At 45.0% G+C, this 26,655-nt stretch overlaps 1 protein-coding gene across 32 annotated transcripts in view; it reads right to left on the reverse strand.

The window, feature by feature from the left end:
- The window catches only part of DLG2 (discs large MAGUK scaffold protein 2), a 901,255-nt gene that overhangs the window by 276,958 nt on the left and 597,642 nt on the right, over positions 1–26,655 (reverse strand). For 31 of the 32 annotated variants that reach the window (XM_083436205.1, XM_083436206.1, XM_083436199.1 and 28 more), the window contains one exon: positions 15,504–15,557. In XM_083436205.1, the coding sequence (XP_083292331.1) occupies positions 15,504–15,557 (54 nt within the window). Of the gene's footprint in view, positions 1–15,032; positions 15,052–15,503; positions 15,558–26,655 lie in introns of those variants that run through there. The other variant, XM_083436201.1, reaches the window with a different exon arrangement.

Genomic DNA, 26,655 nt, shown 5'->3' on the forward strand with positions numbered 1-26,655 from the left:
CAAACCATACTATCACAGCACAACACAAGTTGGGAGGAACTACTTTGAGATAAGCAGCTTAAGGATGGTGGCCCACACTGAGTAGATATGTGGGGAAATGCTCACTTTGGCACAGCAGTGAAGCATTAAAACTAATGACACATGGGAACAGCACAAGTTTAGCTAGTTCCCCTTGGAGCTCTTGCCTCTCTTCTTCTGCATAGAGGAGATTACAATATGGGACCCTTCCCCAAACTGGGGTACCCTTTGCTGACTCAGAATTTGCATAGCGCGGTGTGACTCATATAGAATCATAGAATCATAGAGTTGGAAGAGACCACAAGGGCCATCGAGTCCAACCCCCTGCCAAGCAGGAAACACCATCAGAGCACTCCTGACATATGGTTGTCAAGCCTCTGCTTAAAGACCTCCAAAGAAGGAGACTCCACCACACTCCTTGGCAGCAAATTCCACTGTCAAACAGCTCTTACTGTCAGGAAGTTCTTCCTAATGTTTAGGTGGAATCTTCTTTCTTGTAGTTTGGATCCATTGCTCCGTGTCCGCTTCTCTGGAGCAGCAGAAAACAACCTTTCTCCCTCCTCTATGTGACATCCTTTTATATATTTGAACATGGCTATCATATCACCCCTTAACCTCCTCTTCTCCAGGCTAAACATGCCCAGCTCCCTTAGCCGTTCCTCATAAGGCATCGTTTCCAGGCCTTTGACCATTTTGGTTGCCCTCCTCTGGACACGTTCCAGTTTGTCAGTGTCCTTCTTGAACTGTGGTGCCCAGAACTGGACACAGTACTCCAGGTGAGGTCTGACCAGAGCAGAATACAGTGGCATCTTGCCAACTTCATCTGAAAATAACTATGGGCTGTATCCAACATTCTCTGTCTGCTTAGCGCAAGGGCTCTTGAGCTAGCAGACAGGTGAATGTTAACATTGCGCAGCGGAGAAATCCAATACAACAGTTGCACTGTGGGAAACGAGCCCTGCAATAGATTGCACAGTCTACTGTGCAACACAGTTACTAGCAACCTGCTTATTATGCATTGTTTGGTGCAACAGCATCTCACTTGTGCAAAACATTTCACCAGCGAAACAAGTATACAATGCTAAATCTCTTTAAGTTAGCACTATGGAACCCACCCTATGGGTAGTATTCAGTGCCAGTCCTATTTGGAGTAGACACACTGAAGTTAATAGATATGGCTAACTTAGGCTCTTTTGAATTATGGTGCTGGAGGAGACTCTTGAGAGTCCCATGGACTGCAAGAAGATCTAACCTATCCAATCTTAATGAAATCAGCGCTGAGTGCTCACTGGAAGGACAGATCCTGAAGCTGAGGCTCTAATACTCTGGCCATCTCATGAGAAGAGAAGACTCCCTGGAAATGACCCTGATGTTGGGAAAGATGGAGGGCACAAGGAGAAGGGGATGACAGAGGATGAGATGGTTGGACAGTGTTCTCGAAGCTACCAGCATGTGTTTGACCAAACTGTGGGAGGCAGTGGAAGACAGGAGTGCCTGGCATGCTCTGGTCCATGGGGTCACGAAGAGTCGGACATGACTAAACAACTAAACAACAACAACAACAACTTAGGCTCATTAATTTCAATGAGTCTACTCTGAGTAGGACTTAGGTGAATACCACCCTATGCTTTGGAAAGGCAACATTTTCAGCTATAGGGAGCTCCCAAGAAAGGCACTTGTTATCGAGATCTTCCTCGTTTCTGCTTATTTCCAGTTTTTGTTTTTTAAAATCTCGGTGGAAGTTAGTTGTAGCTTTAGATGCCCACCATTAAATATATCTCCCTGCCATTTAGGATTTCCCCACTCTTTATAGGACAAGCACAAGGAACCTAGAGGCCAACTGAACCCACCCCTCTTGCCTTCTCTATCTGGCCCCCAGGACTTTCCTTAGGTCACCGCTCCTCCCCCTGCCACACCCCTTGCCAGCTCTGTACTGCACCCTCCCCAAGTGCTTTTTCCTGGCTGGAATGTAACCTTCTTGGTTGCCTAGATTGAGGATGCAGAGATAAGCAGGTGTTGGGGGTATGGAAATCACTGGATTTTGTGTGGCTGGAATGCAGTCTTACTGGGCAAAAGCAAGAGTTACGCCTGGAGCTCCATCCACTTCCCCCCTCTGGCCCTTCTAACCACTGGTGTGCCAGCCCCAGGAATGTGGCTTTTGGGGTAAAAAAAAGAGTTTCCTGCCACCTGATTTAGGAACTCAGCAGTGTCTCAGTTCCTTTATTACTTACTCTATTTATATACTGCTTTACATCCCACAATCTCGGAAGCGATTTGCAATGAAGTTTGTGAAAGAGCATCTCTCAATTTAAAACCATGCTACAATCCAGCCAAAGCACTCAACGGAAGTACCAGAACAGCAGCATTACTGCCCAACAGCCTGAACCAACAGGTTTTCATCTGGTGTATAAAGGCCAGCAGTGCTGGAGCCAATAGGATTTCAAAGGGAACAGGGTTCTAGAGTCAGGGTGCCACCGCAAAAAAGGCCTGGTTGTGTGTCACGGCCAACCATGTAGTTCCTGGCAGAGGAATATTAAGGAGGGCCTCTCTAAAGGTCCTCAATTCATAGGCAGCCACATACAAGGAGAGAGCTCCTCCCCAAGTACAGTCATATCTCAGCTCCCAAACACCTTGGGAGTTGAGCGTTCCAGCTCCCAAACAATTAAAAAACCGGAAGTGAGTGTTCCAGTTTTTGAATGTTCTTTTGGAAGCTGAATGTCTCACAGGGCTTCTGCGGCTTCTGATTGGCTGCAGCAGTGCTTTGGCTTTGGAAGTTGAACGGACTTCCAGAACGGATTCTGTTCAACTTCCGAGGTATGACTGTATTTAGCTCCTAGGTCATTCAGGGATTTCCATGCAATTTCTAAAACCTTGAATTCAGACCAGAAATGAATTGACATATGGATATGTCTCTGCCACAGGTAATTTGCCCCTCAAGAACAAGCCACAGTTCATCTCTTGAAGTTCCCCACACATTTGCAGGGTCTTGTATGTGTTGGGGGGGGGGGTCCTTTCAGAAGGGCCGCAGCTTACAAACCTCATTTGTGCACAAATCACACCATGGAGTCCTTTGGACCTAAGCCAACCACTTTAATATCCAGCTTAGATTTTTATCCAACAGGAATGAATCAATCTCTCTTTTTTAAAGAAAAGAAAAGATCCAAAAGCCTCCATTAAGAATTGCTGCTTCCATCTAAGCGACCAAGAAAAACAAATAAATCATAGCGAGGAAAGGAAAGGTACACAAATGTATTCAGCAACATGCTGTTCTCATTTCCTCCTACTGAGATGCCTAATATTTGCTCTTTTCACCTGCCTCAATTTGCAAAGCACAGTACAAATTGTTAAACATTTTTTAAAAAAAAAAAACAAACCAGAACATTCGTACAACAACCTTCTGGTTTTGTAAACTCTTAAAGCATGAATATTAAGCAGTACGCAAGTATTCTGAGGTTACCTTGCTTTCTTGCCTTATGGTAATCTACATTACCATATTTTTTTACTGTCTTTTCCAGTACCATTTTACCATTTTACTGTCTTCTCCAGCCTAAGACAACCCTTCTGCCTGTTCCAGGACCACTGTGTTTATTTTAGATCATTGTGGCAGGTGGAAAGTCCAACCTAGATCTCTAGCTAACAAACGCCACTCCGTAAGGCTTTTCTTTGCTTCACTGCGTAGAGTCAGGTTTCCTTTGCGTTATTATTAATGCAGCAAAAACGAGCGAGGAAAGAATAGCAGAAGGAATTTCTTTTAGGAAACCATCTGGGGTGGGGGGGGGAGGTGTATGATGATTATCCAAACTGGTCTTCAAATGAACATGAGATCTAACCATAGGTATGGGCTGAGATTTAGAAATAACCACGTTAGAGCCCCCTGGGAGCTAAGACCAATGGGAGTACCAAGGCATCTCTTTGCTGTGGACAGAGCTAGAGGCAGTATTTTAAATAATAATAATAACAACAACAACATTGCTGCAGGGGAGGATAGAAGGTTCCAGCTGATGGGACATTAGAAGCTGCATTATAATGAGCCAAACCATTGGTCCACCTAGCTCAGTATTGTCTACACCGATCGGCAGAGGCTGTGTTGGGTTTCAGGCAGGGAACCATTCCAGCCCTACCTGGAGTAGCCAGAGATCAAACCTTCTGTGGCCTTCCGCATTCCAAACTTCCCAGCTCCCAAACAACTAAAAGTCTGGTAGTTGTTGTTCTTTTTGACATCTGGTGGGAGGGCGTTCCACAGGGCGGGTGCCACTACCGAGAAGGTCCTCTGCCTGGTTCCCTGTAACTTGGCTTCTTGCAGTGAGGGAACCGCCAGAAGGCCCTCGGCGCTGGACCTCAGTGTCCGGGCAGAATGATGGGGGTGGAGACACTCCTTCAGATATACTGCACCGAGGCCGTTTCGGGCGCTCATCTCCCTTTATTGGCTGAGGGAGCCGACGTTCTGGGAGCCAACGTTCTGGGTCATGTGGCCAGCATGACTGGCAAACCAGAGCAGCGCACGGAAACACCATTTACCTTCCCGCTGGAACGGTACCTATTTACCTACTTGCACCTTGATGTGCTTTTGAACTGCTAGGTTGGCAGGAGCCGGGACCGAGCAACGGGAGCTCACCCCATTGTGGGGATTTGAACCGTCAACCTTCTGATCAGCAAGTCCTAGGCGCTGTGGTGTAACCCACAGCGCCACCTACACCAAATGGTGCAGTCAAATGGTGAACCCAGATATTTCAGGGAAATTTCTGCTGTCTTCCCACCTGTCCCACAAAAGCAATCAAAAACATTTTGTCTTATTTTTGCTAGGCAGCTGAAAACATGAAGAGGAATTTTGGTCCGCCATTTCTTTAGATAATGACTTGTGCCCAGAGAGATGACCTTTCTGGTGGTGGCACCCCACTTGTGTGATGCTTTCCTCTAGCGAGGCTCACTCAGTGCTTCCATTTTTTGTATTCTCAGTGCCTGGCAAAGATGTGTATTCTTTAAATGCACCTAGGCAACTTTAAGGGACGCAGGTGGCGCTGTGGGTTAAACCACAGAGCCTAGGACTTGCTGATCAGAAGGTCAGCGGTTCGAATCCCTGTGATGGGGTGAGCTCCCATTGTTCGGTCCCTGCTCCTGTCAACCTAGCAGTTTGAAAGCACGTCAAAGTGCAAGTAGATAAATAGGTACTGCTGCGGCGGGAAGGTAAACGGCGTTTCCGTGCGCTGCTCTGGTTCGCCAGAAGCAGCTTAGTCATGCTGGCCACATGACCCGGAAGCTGTATGCCGGCTCCCTCGGCCAATAAAGCGAGATGAGTGGCGCAACCCCAGAGTCGGCCACGACTGGACCTGATGGTCAGGGGTCCCTTTACCTTTACCTTTAGGCAACTTTAAGTTTTAGTTGCTTTTCAGCTGCTGCCATTATGACTGAGGGATGTATATTTCTGAAATAAAACTAAGCTTCTGGTGCATCATTGTATCTGCTGGTTTTAAAGTACTGGTGCTGTTTTCTTTATTTGCAGATTTTATTGCAAGATAATATTTTTTTAAAAAAAGCAACAACCACCTTGCATACCTCCGTGAAAGGCTCTATGAACAGTATTATGAAAATATACTTTTTCCGTGAAAGGAGGTGAAAGAGTGGCCGCAGCTCGTGATGGCTGCTGCCTATTGGGACTGGCAGAGTGGCAGGCAGGGAGGCTGACTGGAGCTGGAGCTAAACCTAATTCTAGTTTGCCTCCATCCTCTTCCCTGCAGTGGTCCAGAATGGCAACAGCGAAGCTAAGGCGGTGGCAGCTGACAGCCAGTTCCCACATCCTGGACTTGATGTTAAGTAATAAGATAGATAAGCTGGGGCTGGCTGCAGGCAGACTCAAGTTGGTGTGGGCAGTGCCCCATTCACCCCCAGCTCAAGAGCGTGTTGATGACTGTTGCTGGCAGAAAACTGCAGAGTTCAAGGCTTTGCCGTGAGGCCACATACAGATTTCTAGCCATTAATCCTTCATTATCAGGTGGAGTATATTAAAGTAGGGTGAAAACAAACAATTGCATTTCATTCCGGGTTTAACATTCTCCGCTGTCTCCACAAAGCATAAAAACTACCTTATGGAAGCGGTCTGGGATCACGTTTACCTTCCAATCAAGTCAATCTTCTGTAGAAAATTATCGGATCAAGTATTCATGAGACAAAGTTAATTTGCACTACCCACAGAGAGATTCGTTTCTCCTAGCTGGTTGTGAGACGACAGACGTGCCTTGTTTGATGGAGTGCAGATTACAATTCGAGCCAGATGCCAGGTGTTTTTCATTAGCTCGATGCACTGTGGTCAATGAATCCCTCTATAATGCAAAATACGGCCAGAGAGAGAGGAGAATCTAAACTGCAATCCAGGCTTGGCCAATGCAGAGGCAAAAATCTATATAAGTCATCTGATGTACGCATATTTTAATTGGGGGGTGAACGGATCAGGCCAATGGGTGCTCTTTCACCAGGCCATAGCCCTCCGAAAGAGAATGTCAAGCATTTTTTAGTAATATGCCCCTAATCTCAAAGCCACGTTATTTCCTGTCCCCATGCAATAGGAGTATAGCATCTAGATCAAGGGAAGTAATAGTGCCACTGTATTCTGCTCTGGTCAGACCTCACCTGGAGTACCGTGTCCAGTTCTGGGCACCACAGTTCAAGAAGGACACTGACAAACTGGAACGTGTCCAGAGGAGGGCAACCAAAATGGTCAAAGGCCTGGAAACGATGCCTTATGAGGAACGGCTAAGGGAGCTGGGCATGTTTAGCCTGGAGAAGAGGAGGTTAAGGGGTGATATGATAGCCATGTTCAAATATATAAAAGGATGTCACATAGAGGAGGGAGAAAGGTTGTTTTCTGCGGCTCCAGAGAAGCGGACACAGAGCAATGGATCCAAACTACAAGAAAGAAGATTCCACCTAAACATTAGGAAGAACTTCCTGACAGTAAGAGCTGTTCGACAGTGGAATTTGCTGCCAAGGAGTGTGGTGGAGTCTCCTTCTTTGGAGGTCTTTAAGCAGAGGCTTGACAACCATATGTCAGGAGTGCTCTGATGGTGTTTCCTGCTTGGCAGGGGTTTGGACTCGATGGCCCTTGTGGTCTCTTCCAACTCTATGATTCTATGATTCACACATGTGGATTCACAAACGTTTGTGGAGGCATAATGGTCAATTTTCTGTTCTCTGGCCAATCTGGTATCTGCATCACTTAGCCAGAGGCAAGTCAAGCAAATGGTGTAACAATGGCTTTTTTTCCAGCTGGAACTCTGCACCTCTTAGGTAGGTGCCATTGCTATTCTAAGAGAACAAGGGAGGCATTCATTGTGAGCTCCAGCACCTATTTTTCTAGAAAAATAGCACTGGGTATAAGCACACCACATGGTCTTCTGCTAGCTGGACTGAGACACTGGGGAGAAACTCCTGTGTTTCCTGAGCAAAATACAATATAGGAAGCAGGGAGGCTACATTTAGCATGGGCAGATGATGGAATCCTGTGCAAAATAAATACTCATATGAGCAACAACAACATGGAGATGATGCAGGCTATTGCAGCCTTTGACTATGAACTAACTGCTAGAGGATAATTCATTTTCTGCCATTCAAGCTGCCCATCAAATGTATTCCCACAATTTACTCTCAGCGAGCTAAAGCTCCTCTCAAGTCAGTGAACCCAGAAACGAGGCTAATTAACTAGTCCTTTTATGATTTGCAGCAACCCTCCGCTATAAAGAACTGCCGATCATATGAAAGGGGCCCTGTCCTTTCGCCATTTCAAATGAAAGGACAAATTCACAATTGGTCAGACGGTGCAATATTGAAAAAGGTTTGCAGACACTACTCAATGTCAAACAGCGGCCAACTTTAAAACTGAGGGCTTCAAACCATCGCACTCACATCTTATTCTGAAATGTCCAAGATCCAGAGGAGATGCAAAGCTAAGAAGCTTTGTAGGGTACCAAAGACTCGAATCAGTGCTTAAAAGGAGGAAGAGACTTACATAGCAACACATGGACCGTTGGCCCATCGGGTTGTTGTTGTTTTGTTAAGGTTTCTTTTTGTTAAGGTTTTGAAAAGGTTCTTAGAGAAGCTGAGATTTTGAGCAGGGAGAGAAAAGGGTGTGCAGACAATTAAAAGCAGTGGGGGTGGGGATGGTTTGGAGTAGAAACACTGAAGGGCAGGCCTCAAATCACCCTTTCCTGCAGCCATTTTTTATTTTATAAAGTTTTATGGCAATGGCTTCTTCTTTTTAATATAACAAATTTAAGCAGATAAAATATTTGGACCTAAATCCAGCTACGCCCTTTAATTCACAAATGGGCTTTCTGATCCAGTGGAAGAGGAGATAAGGCATTTTTCATCTGTTCCCCCTGGAGCAAAAGGAAACCAGTTCCGCTCTGTTGTGGGGGTGACATTTGTGGGGAGGGGTAATAGTGAGAATTGATGAGAACATGCCCCCCTTTTCTGTTAGTGAAGGCCTCTATTAGATCAAGGCCTCTGCCACAAGCATAAGGAATCCTTGATCAACATTTACTGAAACTTGCATTTTCATTTTCTTGTGGTTCATGTTCTCTAAGAAGGAGTTACAAGAGCTGCTCTGGTTGAGAGAGTAAAATGCTTCCAGATTCCTGATGCCATTTTTTCCACTCCCTCCCGACTCATGTGATTATTAGTGGCCTTGCCAGTACCTTTACTATCCTCTATTCCTTTGCCTTTATCAGCAACTGCATGTACAGGCATAATGCTCATTACTATGCCACAAAGAGATCTTGGTTTCTGCAGATCAAATGGCTGTTAAAAGTGTGATAGTAGGCCAATCCAAGACACGGGTGGAGCTGTGGTCTAAACCACTGAGCCTCTTGGGCTTGCCGATCAGAAGGTCGGCGGTTCAAATCCCCATGACGGGGTGAGCTCCCGTTGCTTGGTCCCTGCTCCTGCCAACCTAGCAGCTTGAAAGCACATCAAAGTGCAAGTAGATAAATACCGCTCTGGCGGGAAGGTAAACAGTGTTCCCATGCGCTGCTCTGGTTCGCCAGAAGCAGCCTAGTCATGCTGGCCACATGACCTGGAAGCTGTCTGTGGACAAACGCCGGCTCCCTTGGGCTATAGAGTGAGATGAGCGCCGCAGCCCCAGAGTCGTCCACGACTGGACCTAACAGACAGGAGTATCTTTACCTTTAGGCCAATCTAATCCCCTGTCCCTGGTCATTTAGTAGGTAGCCACTGCTACAACCGCCCCAGTCAGACTCAGAAAGAGCCAAGCTCCGTGCAGCAAAGTTCTAGGCTATGGAGGATCAAAGTTAAATTGCTGCCCAGAAGGATCAGAGGAGCTAGAGGCAAATGCATTGCCCAAATCAGGCAAAGTCCAATGCAGCTATCAGCCAATGGGGACAGAAACTCGGGACTCTGGTATTCTGAGGAGCAAGTTAAAGTTGCATGAGGTCTGGTGGGTCAAGATTGGTCCTTGGAGTCAGATGACTGAATGTTTAGAAAGGTTGGTACTGCAGCCCCATGGCACCCATGAGGTTCAAAACTCTGGCTATGCGACTTCCTGAATAAACAGAGCATTGCTGATACAGGAGCCCAATGCTGGGAGTTCTAGTTCAAGCCCTCCCTGATCCCCCAACACCTCCATTTCCAGACACGATCACGTGGGCTGGAGCTTTCAAGGTGGCTTAGGGCAGCCTTTCCTCAATCTTGTGCCTGCCAGATATTGTTAGACTCCAGCTCCCCTCATGGCTGGGGTTGATGGGAACTGCAGTCCAACAATATCTGGAAGTCACCAAGTTGAAGGGGGCTGGCATAGTTCTCTTGCATCCAAGGTTGGGAAACTATCAGTCTGGACAAGATAAGCTCAGCTCCTCCACTCCTGGAAAGAGAAGCCCATCGTTTGGGCATGGCCAGAGTCTTGTGGTCCAGCCAGCTAAGAACATAAGATGAGCCCTGCTGGATCAGACTGATCTAGTTCTGCATGCAAGTGTCTGACACTCACTTAAATCCCAAATGTTCAGAAACCTGCTTTATGATAGCCAGTGTAAGAATTCGCAACATCTCCCCACAAACTGGAAAGCAGCATGAAGGCGGCAACATTACCCTTCCTCAACAGAATATATGTCAGGATTTCAGGGTACCTCCTTCCCACCCATAACCCCCAATTTTGCCATTTTACCAGAGATTGGCTCCTTGCAGAATGTCAAGCATGGCACTTTCCCCTATAAGAAGCTAAATTTTGACAGGAAGTTTCGTGTGTGTGTGTTTTTAGCATCCATAATTACAGATGCTTGAGGCAGGTATAAACACCATGCCAATGCAGGAACAAAAAGAGAATTTCATCTAAGTATAAACTGGGAGTTTTCATCGCAAGAAGGCATTAAAAGAATGTTATCAACCCATTGCATCTTAATTGAAATGATCATTTATTCATATGAATAATGCAACTGAATAATGAGGAATGGATCTGAACATTTCTTAAAAATCTGCCTGAGGCAAAACTTTCTTATCTCCCCACACATCATGAATAGCAAAGCTGTTGGGATGGATTAGCCAACACGCTAAATATGCTATAAAAGCAGGCTCCCCAAACAATATGGAATCTTTCCTTACTGCCAAGAATTGATAGGTTAGTAGGGAGAAAGTACATTTTAGGCCATAGGTAGGGATTGGTGAATCTGTCAATTTCAGTCCCTCTCCATTTCACATTTTTCCACTTTCAAGTTCAGTTCTCCTCACTAGTTTTGTTTTTAAAAGCCTAATGAAATGAAAACTCTGTGTTTACACACATGTGTGTGTGTTTGAATCTTGATTCTGTCTTCCATGTTACTGTTCCTTCCAACTTTCTGCCATCTGCAAGTTTGATTAATATCCCTTGTACTGATATGTAATTGATATGTTTTTGTATTTTATTCTTCTGTATATATTTAAAAACATTTTCATGTAAAATACTCATGGGTTCTGTATATTAAGAAGCATACAAATTATATACAGTATAATGGGGGAAATCTGCATGACTGTACATACTTTGGTGAAAATAACACCCAAAGGACATTATATTGGAAGAAATTGTTTGCAAAAAAAAAAAAAAAGTGTATTTGGGGCAAATTGCATGCAAAAATGTGTATGTTAAGAGAAATGCACATTCTGAAGAGGCTTAAAAAATAAAATAAGAAGCAAACCAAGCATCTCAGAGTCATGGGTTCAAGGTTTATAAAATGATTGTTGTCAGAATGGAAGTTTGGCCAAGAGCGGATTAATAGAGTCAGCGGGTACTGCTAGTGACTGCCTTAATAGTAACTGATCTCCTGGATCAGTTCTGTAAGTGATCTCCTGGATGGTTGGAGAGTTCAGAATGGACCCCGGGGTGAGCATGCAAGCTCTGCCGCTGTTCTTGTTCCTTTGAAAATGGTGAGGTTCCTAACCATCAGGGCATGTCCCACATATATTAGAACCCTGGTTCTGTAACATGCAGGGAGCCGCTAAGAGTCAAAGTTGCTCCCCGCTTTTCAAGCTCATTCTCTGTGAGTTGGAAGATGATTGGAACATCAATTGGGAGGAGAAAGGGAAAAGCTGTTGAACTCAATGATTCCTGCATTGCAGGAGGTTGACTAGAAGATCCTTGTGGTCCGTTCCAACTCTGTGATTCTGTGATCTGGAAATGTGATGAACTGAGCTTAAAATTTGAAAATGAGTAGGTGAGGGAAGCCAAAACTGACTGATTTGCCCATCCCAGACCAAGCTGAAACCTAAGGCCAGACTGATTTCCTTCAGAAAGCCATCGCTGGCCTGAAAAGGCTTCAGCATGAAGAGTTCCTACAGGGCTTCACTCACCTCTGCTCCCTCTGTTTGAATCCAGTCCCAGTGGGCAGGAGAACAATAGTCTCCTCTTTTCCTCCTATTTTTAACTGTCAGAATAAGCCACTCTAATTCCCCTTTTCTCCAGCCAAATATATACTCAATGGCAGCAGTCCTTTCAAATTTACCAGCGATAATTTATCAAGATGTTTACAAACCTGATTTAGTATCCACTCAACATAGCAGGGGAAAGCTTTCACTGCTGGGCTTTTATCAGCTACTGGGCTTTTCTCCGACCCCTCCTTGGCTTCAGCTCAGAGCTCAAGCGGATCGGAGTGCACTGCTTGTTTGTGACCAACATTTCATCTCTTTCTCCTTAAGGCATTTGCAGCTAATGCACTAGTCAAAGCAGACATCTCATTTTTATCCATCACAGGGCAGTGATTGATACGTGCCATTTTTTCCAGAGATGTGCTGTAGTTAATTCCCCTTCTGCATCCATGCCCTCCAAGGCCTTGGAGTTCTCTGCTTTCTTGCAATTTATTTATATTGGCCTTGTCGTGTGTAGAATAGGGCTGCGCTGAGACCTGATCTCCCCACCATATATATTTTTTTGCTTCCTGCTCCCTCCCCGCTTCCACATGGAGTGTGAAAACTTCTGGGAGATGGGAAACTAAGGGGCGGTTGTGTAAATGCTTCTGTTTACCTTATGGACACAACAAGGCAGCCAAGGGTGTCCCTTTAAAACAGGTTTGAAACATTCCATTTGCACTTGCAAGAGGCTCATTGAAGACAGACTTCTAGGCTAGCAGCTTTGCAAGGGAAGAGGATGGGGAGACAACCAGAACAATTTGGCCATGGCCCGTGACCTCATTTGCCACATCCCCAAAGGCGGATTTAGGGGAGCCTGGTCAGTTCAGTTGCACCAGGTGCAGTGCACTGAAATCTGAGACATCAAGTCTGCCACTGATATCCCCATTGGCTCCTCACATCCCCATCAGGTCCATTGAGCACAACTTGCCACTCACTGTGGTGTGCGCATTTATAATTTAAATTTATTATTTGTTCTAGGACAGTGGTTCTCAAACTTTTCTGGCCACCAGTCCCTTGGTTCCACAAAGTCATCCCCAGTGCCTCTACCTAACCCTATAAAAAGCAATATTCAGAATAGTGGGTTTGCACGACCCACCAAGGAAGAGAAAAACACAATAAGATTCAAAGCAGTCTCTGTTAATTGCACCTTTAGTCAAACCCAACTCTAACTATTTAGTTTAATTAATTCAACAAAACTTAGGAACATGATCCAGTGATACCAACTTCTCAAGGCCTGATAGTTGCTTACATCTCCAATGCCCGCTGCCTCTTAGCGCGTGTCCTGGGCAATCCCAACCCAGCGAGCCGCTGTTCTAGGGTAAGATACAGGTAAAGGTAAAGGTAAAGGGACCCCTGACAGTTAAGTTCAGTCACATACGCTCATTTGCTGTATAGGTCGAGGGAGCTGGCATTTGTCCGCTCCACAGACAGTTTTTCCAGTTCATGTGGCCAGCATGACTAAGCTGCTTCTGGCGCAATGGAATACTGACACCAGAGCAGTGCATGGAAACGCTGTTTACCATCCCACTGGAGTGGTGCCTATTAATCTACTTGCACTTTTTGGTGTGCTTTCGAACTGCTAGGATGGCAGGAGCTGGAACCGAGCAACAGGAGCTCACCCTGTCACGGGGATTCAAACTGCTGACCTTTTGATCAGCAAGCCCAAGGCTCAGTGGTTTAGACCACAGCGCCACCCGCGTCCAGGGTAAGATATAACACCAAGCAAAACACACAGTGTTTCAACAGATGCTCTCGTGCATTTGGTATTTGGCACTTCTAATTTGTCATTATCCAGGAAACTCAAACTCCTAAATTGGGGGTTGGGGAATCTGCAACCTAGGTCATGTCCCTTCGCCAGCCATGCCTCATACTCTCCTCAAATGCTTTTGCCTGGCTGGTATGTGCCCCTGAAATATGATAACGTTCCTTGCCTGCCTGCGGGGTGGATGGAGAGACATGCATGCAGACCTGTATGTAGAGTGTGAGTAGAAATCACACACTGTTGCCTGGCTGGAATGTAGCCTTCTCTACAATGGTAAGTGTCGTGTCTGTTTTGCCACCCATTTATGCCTCAGGCCCCGCCCACCACTGAGATGTGGGTGATGGGGAAAAGGTACCCCAGCTCCTTCCTTCCCCCACAATTAACCTTTTAGTCATTACAATTTTGTCCACATTCTTAAATGCCCTCATCGACCATCTCTCTCTGTCATAACTAGCATAAGGTAAAGGTAAAGGGACCCCTGACCATTAGGTCTAGTCATGGCCGACTCTGGGGTTGTGGCGCTCATCTCGCTTTATTGGCCAAGGGAGCCGGCGTACAGCTTCCGGGTCATGTGGCCAGCATGACCAAGCCGCTTCTGGCGAACCAGAGCAGCACACGGAAACGCCGTTTACCTTCCTACCGGAGCGGTACCTATTTATCTACTTGCACTTTGACGTGCTTTCGAACTGCTAGGTTGGCAGGAGCAGGGACCGAGCAACGGGAGCTCACCCCGTCTCGGGGATTCGAACCGCTGACCTTCTGATCAGCAAGTCCTAGGCTCTGTGGTTTAACCCACAGTGCCACCCGCGTCATAACTAACATAGGTGGGGGCATTGTGCCAGTATCATGTTCACTTCTGAGTCGTTCAGCAGCAATCATTGTGACAAATGTTATAGACACACAGGTTTATCACAGTCCTGTGACATATGGTATAAACACACAGATTTTTCACAAGGCACCATTTTGCAGTTGAAGGAAGAGGGGAGAGAAGTTGAAATAGTTGCTTGAGAGAGGGAGAAAAAGCTGCAATTTAGCTGGTTTTTTTTTATGGTGGAGGTGGACAAAAGGTAGGCTGGGGTCTACTGGTAGATCACTGAATGATTTGCAGTAGATCAGCAAGGATTCTGTCTCCCACCTGATTGACAATAAAAACAGCCTGCTAAATTAGGCTGCTGAAATGAAGAAAGCTTGAAGTGAAAACCAGGAGTGGATTTTTGTGTGACAGGACTGGGAGGGTTCTGTTAAAAGAAACCTGCAAGCATTCTCTTCCCCTGCAGCCCCAGACAGCCATTTACACAACTGCAAACCCATCAGCACTTAGTGTTGTGGACTAAGGCCACACCCACACAATACAGTTAAAGCAGTATCATACCATTTCAACAGTCGTGGAGAATCCTTTGGATTGCAAGGTGTTTGTGTATGTGTGCTGACCTCACAGAGCTACAGTTCCCAGGATTCTCTATGACTATTGAAGGCGGTAGAATAAGGAAGTCCCAGCACATCAATCAGCACACTGGATAAGAAACAGCAAGCCAGTCTGCATTCCAAAATCGCAAACCAAATTAAGCAACTCTGACCCTCACTCCAGTTAGTAACAGACTTTAAATTTGCAGAAGGGAAACAATTTGAACATAAAACATTTCTCTTTCTTTAAAATAAAGGGTCTTCATCCTTATTTCATAGAGAACAAAACAAATTAGCTAGTAAGAGCCAAAGTACCCATGCAACTTAACAAATTTAGAGAATCTCATCCTTGTAATAATAATAATAATAATAATAATAATAATAATAATAATATCAATGAAATGAAATGAGAAAATTCAATTAAATCTTTTCAACTTACGTAGGGAATAGTGTCTAAAGTATCTGTGTTGACGATGATTGGGGCAGGGCTGGCCTGTGTGAGGAGAAGGAGAAGAAATTAAATTTATTATACTTAATAATTCAAGGCAAAATGTGTTTCAAAAGGGTTTAAAATGTGGCCTGGATCACAGCCAGCAAGGGGGGGGGAAGCAAGGCATAACAAATCAATAACTTTTTCATTTCATACATGCACAGAGTTCAAAATGCCCCGACATTTTAGTTCCTGAAATATAATTAAACAACAAACAAAGGTTTTCACTGTTTTGTTTTTATGCTGGTTTTAACATATGTATTATTTATCGCTGTAAATCGCTTTGGGTTATTGCTGTAACAAAAAAGCAATCAATAAGTTTGATGGTGGTGATGATAATGTCCAATGTGGCCCAAGTAACGTGTTCCATCAGCGCAAGGACTTCCACTTGCACAACATAACTTTCCCTCTCCCTCTTCCCTCTGCCCAACCCTGAGATCTGTTCTGGGTTTTCCTCAAAACTCTAGAGCAGATTTGGGGGGTTGGGTGTGGGGTTACACATGGGAAGAAAGGGGACAGTTCAACTGCACAAACAGAAATCCTTGCGCTGACAGAATGCATTAGTTGGAGACGACCCAATGAAGCTACACATCACCCAAATCGCATGCTGTCTCATTTAGCTCAACCTTAGGAAATCTGCTAGGTCCAGTTTCCAATGCCCTCTTATCTGCAGCCTTCCTTTTTCATTGTATTTATTTACATCTTCCGCTCTGCTGCCCTCCTTTTCGCTCTCATTTCCTTCTGCCCCTGGTCCTCACCCGTGCTATAAGCATTTGTTTTCATTTTATTTTAACCCAACGTCTTACACACCACCCCCCATAACCTGACTAAAGACCCCCTTTCCTCCAGGCAGATCTTTTCCCTCTCTCCAATTTAATACGAAGCAAATGCTTCCAGCTGGGATGTTTTACTACCCTGCAGATAGGACAGCTGACAGTTGCGGTGACAGATTGGAATCCTGATAAGATAGATGGAGCCCTACCGCTGGGACAAAACTAGTGCAAGCAGTCTTTTAAAAAGTGGGAGACAAATAGCTTTTGGCTTGCTTTCTGGGAAAGGAGGGGAGGACTGGTGGGGGTGGGGGATAAAAACTAAAGCGAATACTGCAAATGCAAGCAAACAACCTGACCGCCGCTATTCATCCATGTCAGCTCTGAATGGCAGATGCAAATATAAACAGCGACTTTTCATATATAAATATGTTTTTTAAAAGGTCTGTACAATAACTCTCTTTGGGTGTGAACCCTTCTCACATGCATTCTAAAAAGAAAAAGGGGGAGAAAACCCCCCACTGATTTATATCTGCATGCAATGTACCATTCATAATAGGTGCAAAGTACGTGTGTTTTGTTCTCTGATGCCAGTTCCCTATGTACAAAACGTATCTTAGCCCTCTGGACAAGCATCAGATATATCAGCTTCTACAATAGGGGCATGAATGACCACAGGCAGACATCATAGATGACATAAAAACAAAGAGCATGTGTATGTTCTTTTTGTTAATATACCAGAGTGGTGGCGACGAGAAGCAGATAGTCCCCTTTGGCCGCCATGAATAACAGTTCAAAATGCCTGTAAGGTATTTAGGAACAACAGAGAGGTTGCCTTATGCCTGCCTATCAGTCTGCTTCTCCATCTAGCCCAGTATTGTAAGAACATGAGAGAAGCTTGCTGGACCAGGCCAGTGGCCTACCTGCTCCAGCATCCTGTCACCACAGTGGCCAACCAGCTGCTTGTGGGAAGCCTACAAGCAAGACCCGAGCAGAAGAGCACCCTCCAGTGGCTGTGGCGATCACACAGGGTCCCCGGACGTTTCAGTGTCTATTGATCCCTGTACCACCACTTTATTTCTCTCTGCCACCACCCAGGCCCTACCTGGTACAATACTGAATCCAGTCAGGTTTAAATTGGAACATAAACTTCTGTTTATTTATTGCAGTTTAACAAGCGTGTGGTTTCAAAACGGTATCGGTCAATTACAATCATAGGGTGCCTATCCGGACCTATAACTTCCGCTACTTGCTCTCCCTCACTAAACCACCTCTTAGATATTTACTTGTCTTCCTAGCTCCTAACTGTTCCTGACTCAGCTTATTCCGCTACACTAACTCAACCTACCCACAGACCCTATCCCAATTCACTCCCACTCCACCCAACCACCCAACTCCCAACGAACTCCCCCCTTCGCCCCTCCCAGAGCTGGTTTTATAGTCCCTCTGACTCCACCCCCTGGGTTCTGATTGGGTAACTTGTTTAATTATTTCACCTCCAGCACTCTCATATGTTAACGTCACAGTGGCTCCCAGCGACTGATTTTCAGAAGCATACAGCCTCTGACCATTGGACAGAGCATCTTTGGTCCCCGTCAGCTGTTGCCCAATAGTCAGCCTTCACACCAGGCTGCAGTAGAGGAGGGAAGAGATGAGAGGCAAGGTCACTTAATTGGCACAATTAAGTGGCCAGCACCTTTGGGCACCTTCCCCCCCGCTTGAACCTTCCCACCCCATCTTGTCATTAGAAGGACTTGTAACTAAGACCTACTACCTGAGTTTTCTTATTTCTTTCTCCTTTCCAATCCATGTTCTTCTTATGCTTCAACTTTTCTTAGATTGGAAGCCTGAGGGCAGGGGCTGTCTTTTTTTTAAAGAGCTTTGTCAACTTGTCTGGGAGCCTCCCTTGGCCAAAGAGCAGGATACATATTCTTTAAATAAAAATCTGCAGAGTCACAGGCCAAGGTCCTTCTACTGCCTGCGACCTGAAGCTTTTTGGTAGGGTTGAACAACTTGGGAGTTGCTGTGACATAAACTTCAGATAACAGGCTTGGATAACAGCCCAGACTGGACTGGAGTCAGGGGAAGCCACGCTGGTAAAAAGACAGTTGGAGAAATATATATACACAAATAAAGCTGTATTCAACGGACGAAAGGATATATGAGGTCTGACATGATTGAGAATCGTGGAATCAGGGATGCAGAATGTCAAAGCGTTAAAATCGAGATATGGAAACAACAAGGAGAGGGACTGAGATGTGGAGATATGCTTCAGAGGTCCAGACTATGGGGCTCCCCGAAAAATCAACAATTATAATTTGGATTATAATTTGGTCTTTTTTATTTTAGTTTTTTATTTTAATTGGATTATGATTGGATATATTAATTGGATGTTTTTTGCAGTGGTACCTCTGGATGCGAATTGGATCCTTTCCGGAGCCCCATTTGCATCCTGAAGCGCACGCAACTGGCGTCCGCGTGTCTGTGCATGCGCAGGTCACGATTCACCACTTCCACGCATGTGCATGACATCATTTTGAGCGTCTGCGCATGCGCAAGCGGCGAAACCCAGAAGTAACATGCTCCATTACTTCCAGGTCACCACGGAGCGCAACCCGGAAATATTCATCCCGCAGCTACTTCAGCCCGAGGTATGACTGTACTGGAAAATTAATAAAAATGATTTTTAAAAAAATGAACATGGGACCTTCTGCACTAACAGATGGTCACTTCTCTCTCCCACCTTAGCTCCAAGACACTTTTATCTGGCACCGAAGCATCTGGCAACAATGCAGGTGAGGGCATTGGTGGCTGGTGCCAATTGGGACCGATAGGATAGACGGTATGGAGCCCAACACTAGGTGGAGCCAGAGGCCAATGGCAGGAAGGTCCAAGTATGGTAATTCTAGTTTTGTTTTCATCCTACTGCCTGTTGAGTTCTACATGGGCAACACTGACACTAAAGGTGAGGAAGTACAGGCAGGCAAAGGCAGTAGCTGAGGGTAGACTGGTGTTGATGGGGCAGTTCCATACTAGTCCTTGTGAACTAAGCTGTACTGGGCGGGGTTCAGCTCTCCTCCCACATGAGCCCGTTTGGATAAAAAAAAGGAAAACATTTATATTTCATGGATGGAAAAGGCAGATGAAAAACAAATGTGGTTGCCCCCATTATGTCTAATTTGGCACTAACTTACAGCAGCTAAGCCCAATTACTGAAAGAATGTCACAAACTCTGTTTGAATCAAAGATTATCACACTGTAGCCCAGGCAAAGCCTTCATGGGCAATATTTTTGTTCCAGTCCCTTTGGAATAGGCAACTTGTGGCTTCCCTGCTTTTAATTTTCATTCTGCATGTTTACATTATCTCTGCCCCCTTGCATTTTTTAAAAAAAAACAAATCAATGAATTGCATATTACCCAGCAATAATGGAACGAGGGAACAGTTCCACACACACAAAAAGTCTGTAATTATCAAGCAGATTTGTCCCTTTCCTGACATTTCTTGGTGGCAGCTTGAAATTAGCAGTGATTCATATACATGATAGAGAAGCAAGCTTGAATCTGATCCACCAAAGGACGGCATAAATGTCAAACGAGAGCCACTGCAGATTGTGAACAAATGTGTCATGTACCTAGAATTTCAATTTGCAAAACATAATCTATTTTATTGAGTTTTTAGTGCTCATCCCTGCTGGATGGAGACACTTTGCATTAAGTGAGTCTGCACAGAAACTGAGCCAACATTCAATATAGCTGGGATATTAGGAGAAAAGAAATTAACATTATATCGGTGAGTATCATAATGGCTTGTATAACATGCTCATGTTTAGAATACTGTCTGCGAGAGGTCCCTATGTCCCTTCAGCTGTTGTTGAGCTCCAAGTCCCATCAGTCACAGCCAGTAGAGTCATTGGTCAGGGATGATGAGAGTTGTGGTCTAACAACATCTAGAGGGCCACAGCATAGGTTCCTTGCCTCTGTTGTATGTAGTAGAAACTGCTCAAACCAACTATGGTTCTGCTACTGAAATTTGACTTAGTATGGTATAGTGGTTAGAGGAGGCTTCCTCAACCTTGGCCCTCCAGATGTTTTGAGACTACAATTCCCATCATCCCTGACCACTGGTCCTTCTAGCTAGGGATCATGGGAGTTGTAGGCCAATAACATCTGGAGGGCTGAGGTTGAGGAAGCCTGGGTTAGAGTGTCAGACCAGGAACTTGAGAGGGTAAAGGTAAAGGGACCCCTGACCATTAGGTCCAGTCGTGACCGACTCTGGGGTTGCGGCGCTCATCTTGCTTTAGTGGCCAAGGGAGCCGGCGTACAGCTTCCGGGTCATGTGGCCAGCATGACTAAGCCGCTTCTGGCGAACCAGAGCAGCACACGGAAACGCTGTTTACCTTCCCACCGGAGCGGTACCTATTTATCTACTTGTACTTGGACGTGCTTTCGAACTGCTAGGTTGGCAGGAGCAGGGACCGAGCAACGGGAGCTCACCCCGTTGCGGGGATTCGAACCACCGACCTTCTGATCGGAAAGCCCTAGGCTCTGCAGTTTAACCCACAGCGCCACCCACATCCTGGAACCTGAGAAACCAGGGTTCAAATCCCCACTTGTCCAGGAAGCTCACTTGGGTGACCTTGGGCCAGTCCCTGCCTCTCAACCTAACCTCTATCACAGGGTTGTTGTGAGGATTAAATGAGAAGGGAGAGAACTATGTACCTTGAGTTCCCTGAAGAGAAAGGTGGGATAAAAATGCAATACATAAACAGCTCAGCAGACCTGAGCTTTCTGACAGAACGTATGTGTTCTGCACATCGCATCTCCTGCACAAGGTAGAGTCATGTGTGTAGCCCACGCACCTCATGTGCAACATGCAAAACTGCAAACATGTGAGAGAAGAGTTTGCATGTGCATGAATGAGCATCATTCCTTTTTCCCCCCAAATAATATTTATTAAAGGTTTTATAGTTACAGAAAAAGAAAAGTAAGAAAGAAAAAAAAGACAGTAAAAAATTAAGAAACAATACATCAAGACAACAAGAAAAAACAAAAACATTTAAAAAACACATCCATTTTCCATATCTTTATCTTTCATTGACTTATTTCTTCGACCTCCTCCCACCTCCCATTTTTGTATTCCAGTTAATAATTAAATCAGCAAATCCTTTCCGTCTTTCACTGTTTTCTGTCGTTTAGTTGTCTTAATTTATTTTAACCTTATCTTACCATCAAAATCTTAAAATTTATCTATACTTAAATCCTTATCACATTTCTACTAAAGTCATATAATTTCATTCCACCATTTCCCAACATTCCTTAATTATGCTATATTACTCTGAATAACATTTTTAAAAACTTTCCCAATCTTCTTCCACCGTCTCTTCTCCCTGGTCTCGGATTTTGTCAGTCTTTTCTATCAGTTCCATATAGTCCATCAGCCTGGTGCTCTTCTATCCGAGGCTCTTAACTCTTCTCCCTGTCCTGTCTGCAGATTTCTTTTGATGCCAAAGATTAGGTCCCAAAGGGTTTCCATCTTAGCAGGAATGAGCATCATTCCTGCAGCACGCTACGTACAGACCCTGCGCAATTGGGCAAAGTACATACTGCCCCATAGTTACCTGTGCTGAGGACCAAACCACCAAGGAAGCTTGGTGGTTTCACGCATCGTGGCATTTTGTTCTAGAAATCACAGACAACATTGTATTTTGCAAGCAATGGAAAAAAAGTACTTGCTTCCTCCTTGCTCCCCACAAGAAGCCTACACACAATCTAGGTCTCCTGCATGTTTTTGACCCTAAAATGTGCTTCTTGAGAAATTGGCTTAATTCCCAAAAACGAAAGTTCATTGGAGGTTGATCCTACATCGTCCCACAATGTGTCCATTTGAAAATACAGTGGTGCCCCGCAAGACGAATGCCTCGCAAGACAGAAAACCCGTAATACGAAAGGGTTTTCCGTTTTCAGAGGCGCTTCGCAAGACGAATTTCCCTATGGGCTTGCTTCGCAAGACGAAAATGAAGAAAATTTTTGAGGTTTTTTTCGCTCCCCAACCCCTTTTTCTAAAGCGCTAAGCTGCTAATAGCCTTTTAGCAGCTAAACCGCTAATCCCTTAAGCCTTTAATAGCCGTTAATAGCCCTTAAACTGCCAATAGCGCTAATAGCGCTAATCCACTAATGGGCTTGCTTCGCAAGACGAAAAAACCGCAAGACGAAAAGACTCGCGGAACGGATTCTTTTCGTCTTGCGAGGCACCACTGTAGGCACAAGCAACTGAGGCAATTCACACCTGCCCAATGACATTGTGGGTGGGTGTATGCCAAGGGTGGAAAAGGCACTGATAATCTATTCAAGCAGAGGGTTCCAATGCATATCATGTCACCACATCTCCCCTTGTGGACAGCGGGATCTAGAATCAATCTAGATGGAAAGGAACCTATTGAGGATGAGCACAGACTATTCCACAGTGAGAAAAACTACATTTTTTGTGTGTGCTACAAATGGCTTAGTGTGTACACAAAGAATTCCAGTATTCCGGAAATAATTATTTCCAACCCAAATAATTAAAAATTGATTTTTCATTTGCTTGAAAGTGCTTTTTAAAAAAGACGTTCAGTCTGATGTATCAAATATTTCAGCCCAGTTGTCTAAAATTATCAGGAACGTTATCGCTTCTGACATAAATCCATTATTGAAGTGATCAATTCGTAATGTTCTTGCGCTCTGTTCAACATTTTGTTTCACTCTTCAGACCTTTCATGATTTGTTATGGCAATAAAATGATGCGTTATTTAGAACAATCGAGCTGATGAATGCACAGCAACGGAAGAATACTTAAATCATGTTAAAGCCTCAATCCCTAACATGCTCTGAGCATTTTCTAACAACAGCCACTGCCACCGAGGAATCGCAGCAATTTACTTCTCAACGCTTTAAAGCTGAGTGTTTGAAAATGGTTATAAATATTGTGACATTCCTGATTGGAAGCAAAGAAAAAAATAATTTGGCACACACCATCCCTCCTATGCAGAAAGCTCATGGCACTGAGTGAGCAGCAGGAGATATCTGTACCAGTGACCAGTTTCACCACGTACATTCCATGGCAAGTCGTGATCTGGTCATATGGGGATGTGGTTATGGGGTGCACACCAGGTGTTTGAAAGATGTGCACTGGGTGAAAGGCAAACTGGATAATTTTGTTTGCAGCACAGAGCTATGGGGCCCTACCTGTCGGTGCAAAACCTGTCAGTTTCAGTTTCTCATTCTTTACTCCACATTTCTGCAGCAAATGGCAATTTTCAAACAAACAAATCTTCATGAACATGCCTCTGCGTTGTAGTATAAATTTCTCCTAATAGTCACAATGTTTCCTGATATACAAACCTTCTTGCAACCAATTTCCCCAACACGATGCATTTTTGTACGCAGTTTTCACGAATATACGCATTTTAATGCACACCCTAGCATAATGCGCATTGTTCGGACAGACAATTGAATCTCAAATTTTGGAAAGCTGTGGATTTTGACGGATTGCTGTGTTTCGCATTATGTATTGTTTCAAGAAATGTGAATTAGGTGGGTTTGCATTAAAATGCAAAGAAAACAGAATCTCTCCCCCTCATCTCTAGTAGTGAAGACATTTTTGTGGTCTTCAAAGTGCCTCTACAGAGGCAGGCAGAAAAAGGGAAGCAGTTCTGTCATCACACACACACACCGCTTGGGAAAAGTTCACCAAAACAAAGTCTCTGGGAGAGAAGGCAAACCTTTCACCTCAATTCCCTCTCCCTTGAGGGAAAAGAACTGTAGCTCATCACCTTCCATGAAGAAGGTTCTTGGTTCAATCCCCAACATCTTCAGGTAGGGCTTGCCTGACACCCTGGAGTTGCCAGTCAAGAGTAGACAATACTTGGCTAGATGGACCAATGGTCTGACTCAGTATAAGGCAGATTCCTATATTCCAGTGTGATTCCCCAGGGCTGAGGAGAATCACTGGGCTGGACTTGTCACCTGCATATTTCCATCTTCTCTTGTGGCATGCCCTGTTCCTTTCTCGTTCAGTCTCACCTTATTGTCCCTCTTTGCCCTTTCTTCACCTGCTTCTCTTTGCCTCCCTCTCCTGCTTACAAGAGGATGCTGGGTTTTATTCTTGGAGCTGGAGACTCCTACCCTCCTTGCCCAGAGGGCTGGACGAGTCTTTCTTCCCTTCTGGCATTCAGCAGTTCTGCCTTTTGACCATCTACAGCCATTTCTGGATTGACATAGCTTTGCCACTGTAGTCCTGGCACTGGTAACTAAAAGACTGGATTATTGCAATATGCTCCATGCAGGGCTCCTACTGGGCTTTGTTCAGAACTTGCAACTGGTGATAAAGGCAGCAGGAAGGTTGCTGAGTGGGGCATCCTGGCAACACTATATCATAGCTGCCAAGGGACCTGCACTGGCTGCTAATATGTTAGTGGGACTATTCAAGGTTTTGCATTTAAAGTCCTAAACAATTTGGGATTAGGTTTCGTAGAGGACCACCTAACCCCACCTCACTCTGTTTGAGAACTGTGCTCTTCGGAAACGCACATAGTTTGAACTAGCAAGAGGGCTTTTAGTGTTGCAGTTTCAGCCTTCTGGAATTAGTTGCCAGCTGAAATTAAAGTGCTTACAATGTTGATATTCAGGCAGAGACTGAAGACATTTTTTGTTTAAGAAGGCTTTCCCTGAAGTGTGACCCAGTCATTTTACAGCCTATTAACGGTACAATTGTAGAAATGGTCTTATTGCTTTTGATTGACTGAGTCTGTAATCGCTTTATCTTGTTTTGTGTTACTGAACATCTCTTTGGGAGATTCCGGCTGTGAAACAGTTCATAAGTCTGCAAATAATGTTTATTTTTTTTAAAAAGAAATTGCAGTGCAGTTGAAGAAGCTTTCTCCTGCTTCTGCTTCTGCTTCTTATTCTCTTGCCAGCCAGGATGGTTTCTTAAAAGGCAAATTTCACCCTTTCTGTCTGATGGCCTTGGCTGTGTCACATGATCAGAGCCCGTTGCTGGTTGACTCCTGTGGCGCAAACTCTGCATCTCAGATGAGAATCCCTCAGAGCACTCCCATCTTTGCCAGCACCTTCTGTCAGGAGTTTGGGTATAACCTTTGATGCCTCCCTTTCTATGGAGGTGCAGGTTGCAACTGCGGCAAAGGTGGCATTTTTCCACCTCCGCTGTGCTAAACAGCTGCTAAACACCTTTCTCACCCTGATCTGGCCACAGTGATCCATGCGGCAGTCACCTCCAGGCTCGATTATTGTAACTCGCTCTACACGGGGCTGTCACTCCAATGGGACACCCATCCACCCCACGCAAATTACAAATGCAAATGGTTGCAAAGGGCTGCACAGTTGCAGCAAAGGGTTAAACTCTTCTTACGCCTCTGCCCCCACAAAGCCTGATCCAGATCAGCAACCCCCTTTGCAATTTGCATTGGGAAAAAGGAACTCCCATTGGCGTGAGAGTCACCAACCAACCAACCACCTCCTCTGCTCAGCACATATCATTACCTATTTTCATATATATATATATATATATATATATATATATATATATTGCTGCTAGAAGCTAATCCTGCAAGGAAGCCAGTAATTAGCCCCAGCCCTACAGCAGGGCATCAATTACTCATGTTCAGTTTTGACATATCCACAACTTCACACCTATCCGTAAGATATTCTGTGTGAACTCCACGTGGGCTAAAAGACACAAAGCCTCTTTTCAGGAGACATCTGAATGAAGGGAGATGGTGGGAGGAGGAGACGGAGGAAGGTTTCTTACATTCGCTTCCTCGTGTTTGAAGAGAGAATAGAGGCCTTGCAAAGATTATTATCCCCATACATCTGTGCTGGGTTTTTCTTTCTTTTTTTCTTTTGGTAGGCGGAAGCAAAGAAATACGAAATATCAATACAGGGTTGCGGAACCAAAGGCTGTGTCCCCCTTACGGGCAACTTTCTGGGGCTGCAGGTTAGTGGTGGGTTGGTCAAGAGTTATCTCTTTAACCTTTGCCCAGGAGGCTAGCCATGAAAAAGTCAGAAGTTTCCACACGCGCATTTCTTAATCTAGATATGCTTGAGTCACTATTCTCGCTTTATTGGCCGAGGGAGCTGGCGTACAGCTTCCGGGTCATGTGGCCAGCATGACTAAGCCGCTTCTGGTGAACCACAGCAGCACACAGAAACACCATTTACCTTCCCGCCGGAGTGGTACCTATTTATCTACTTGCACTTTGGCATGCTTTCGAATTGCTAGGTTGGCAGGAGCAGGGACCGAGCAACGGGAGCTCACCCCGTTGTGGGGATTCGA

The sequence above is a fragment of the Podarcis tiliguerta genome (genome assembly GCF_965153285.1).
Source record: "Podarcis tiliguerta genome assembly, chromosome: 4".
Lineage (NCBI taxonomy): Eukaryota > Metazoa > Chordata > Lepidosauria > Squamata > Lacertidae > Podarcis > Podarcis tiliguerta.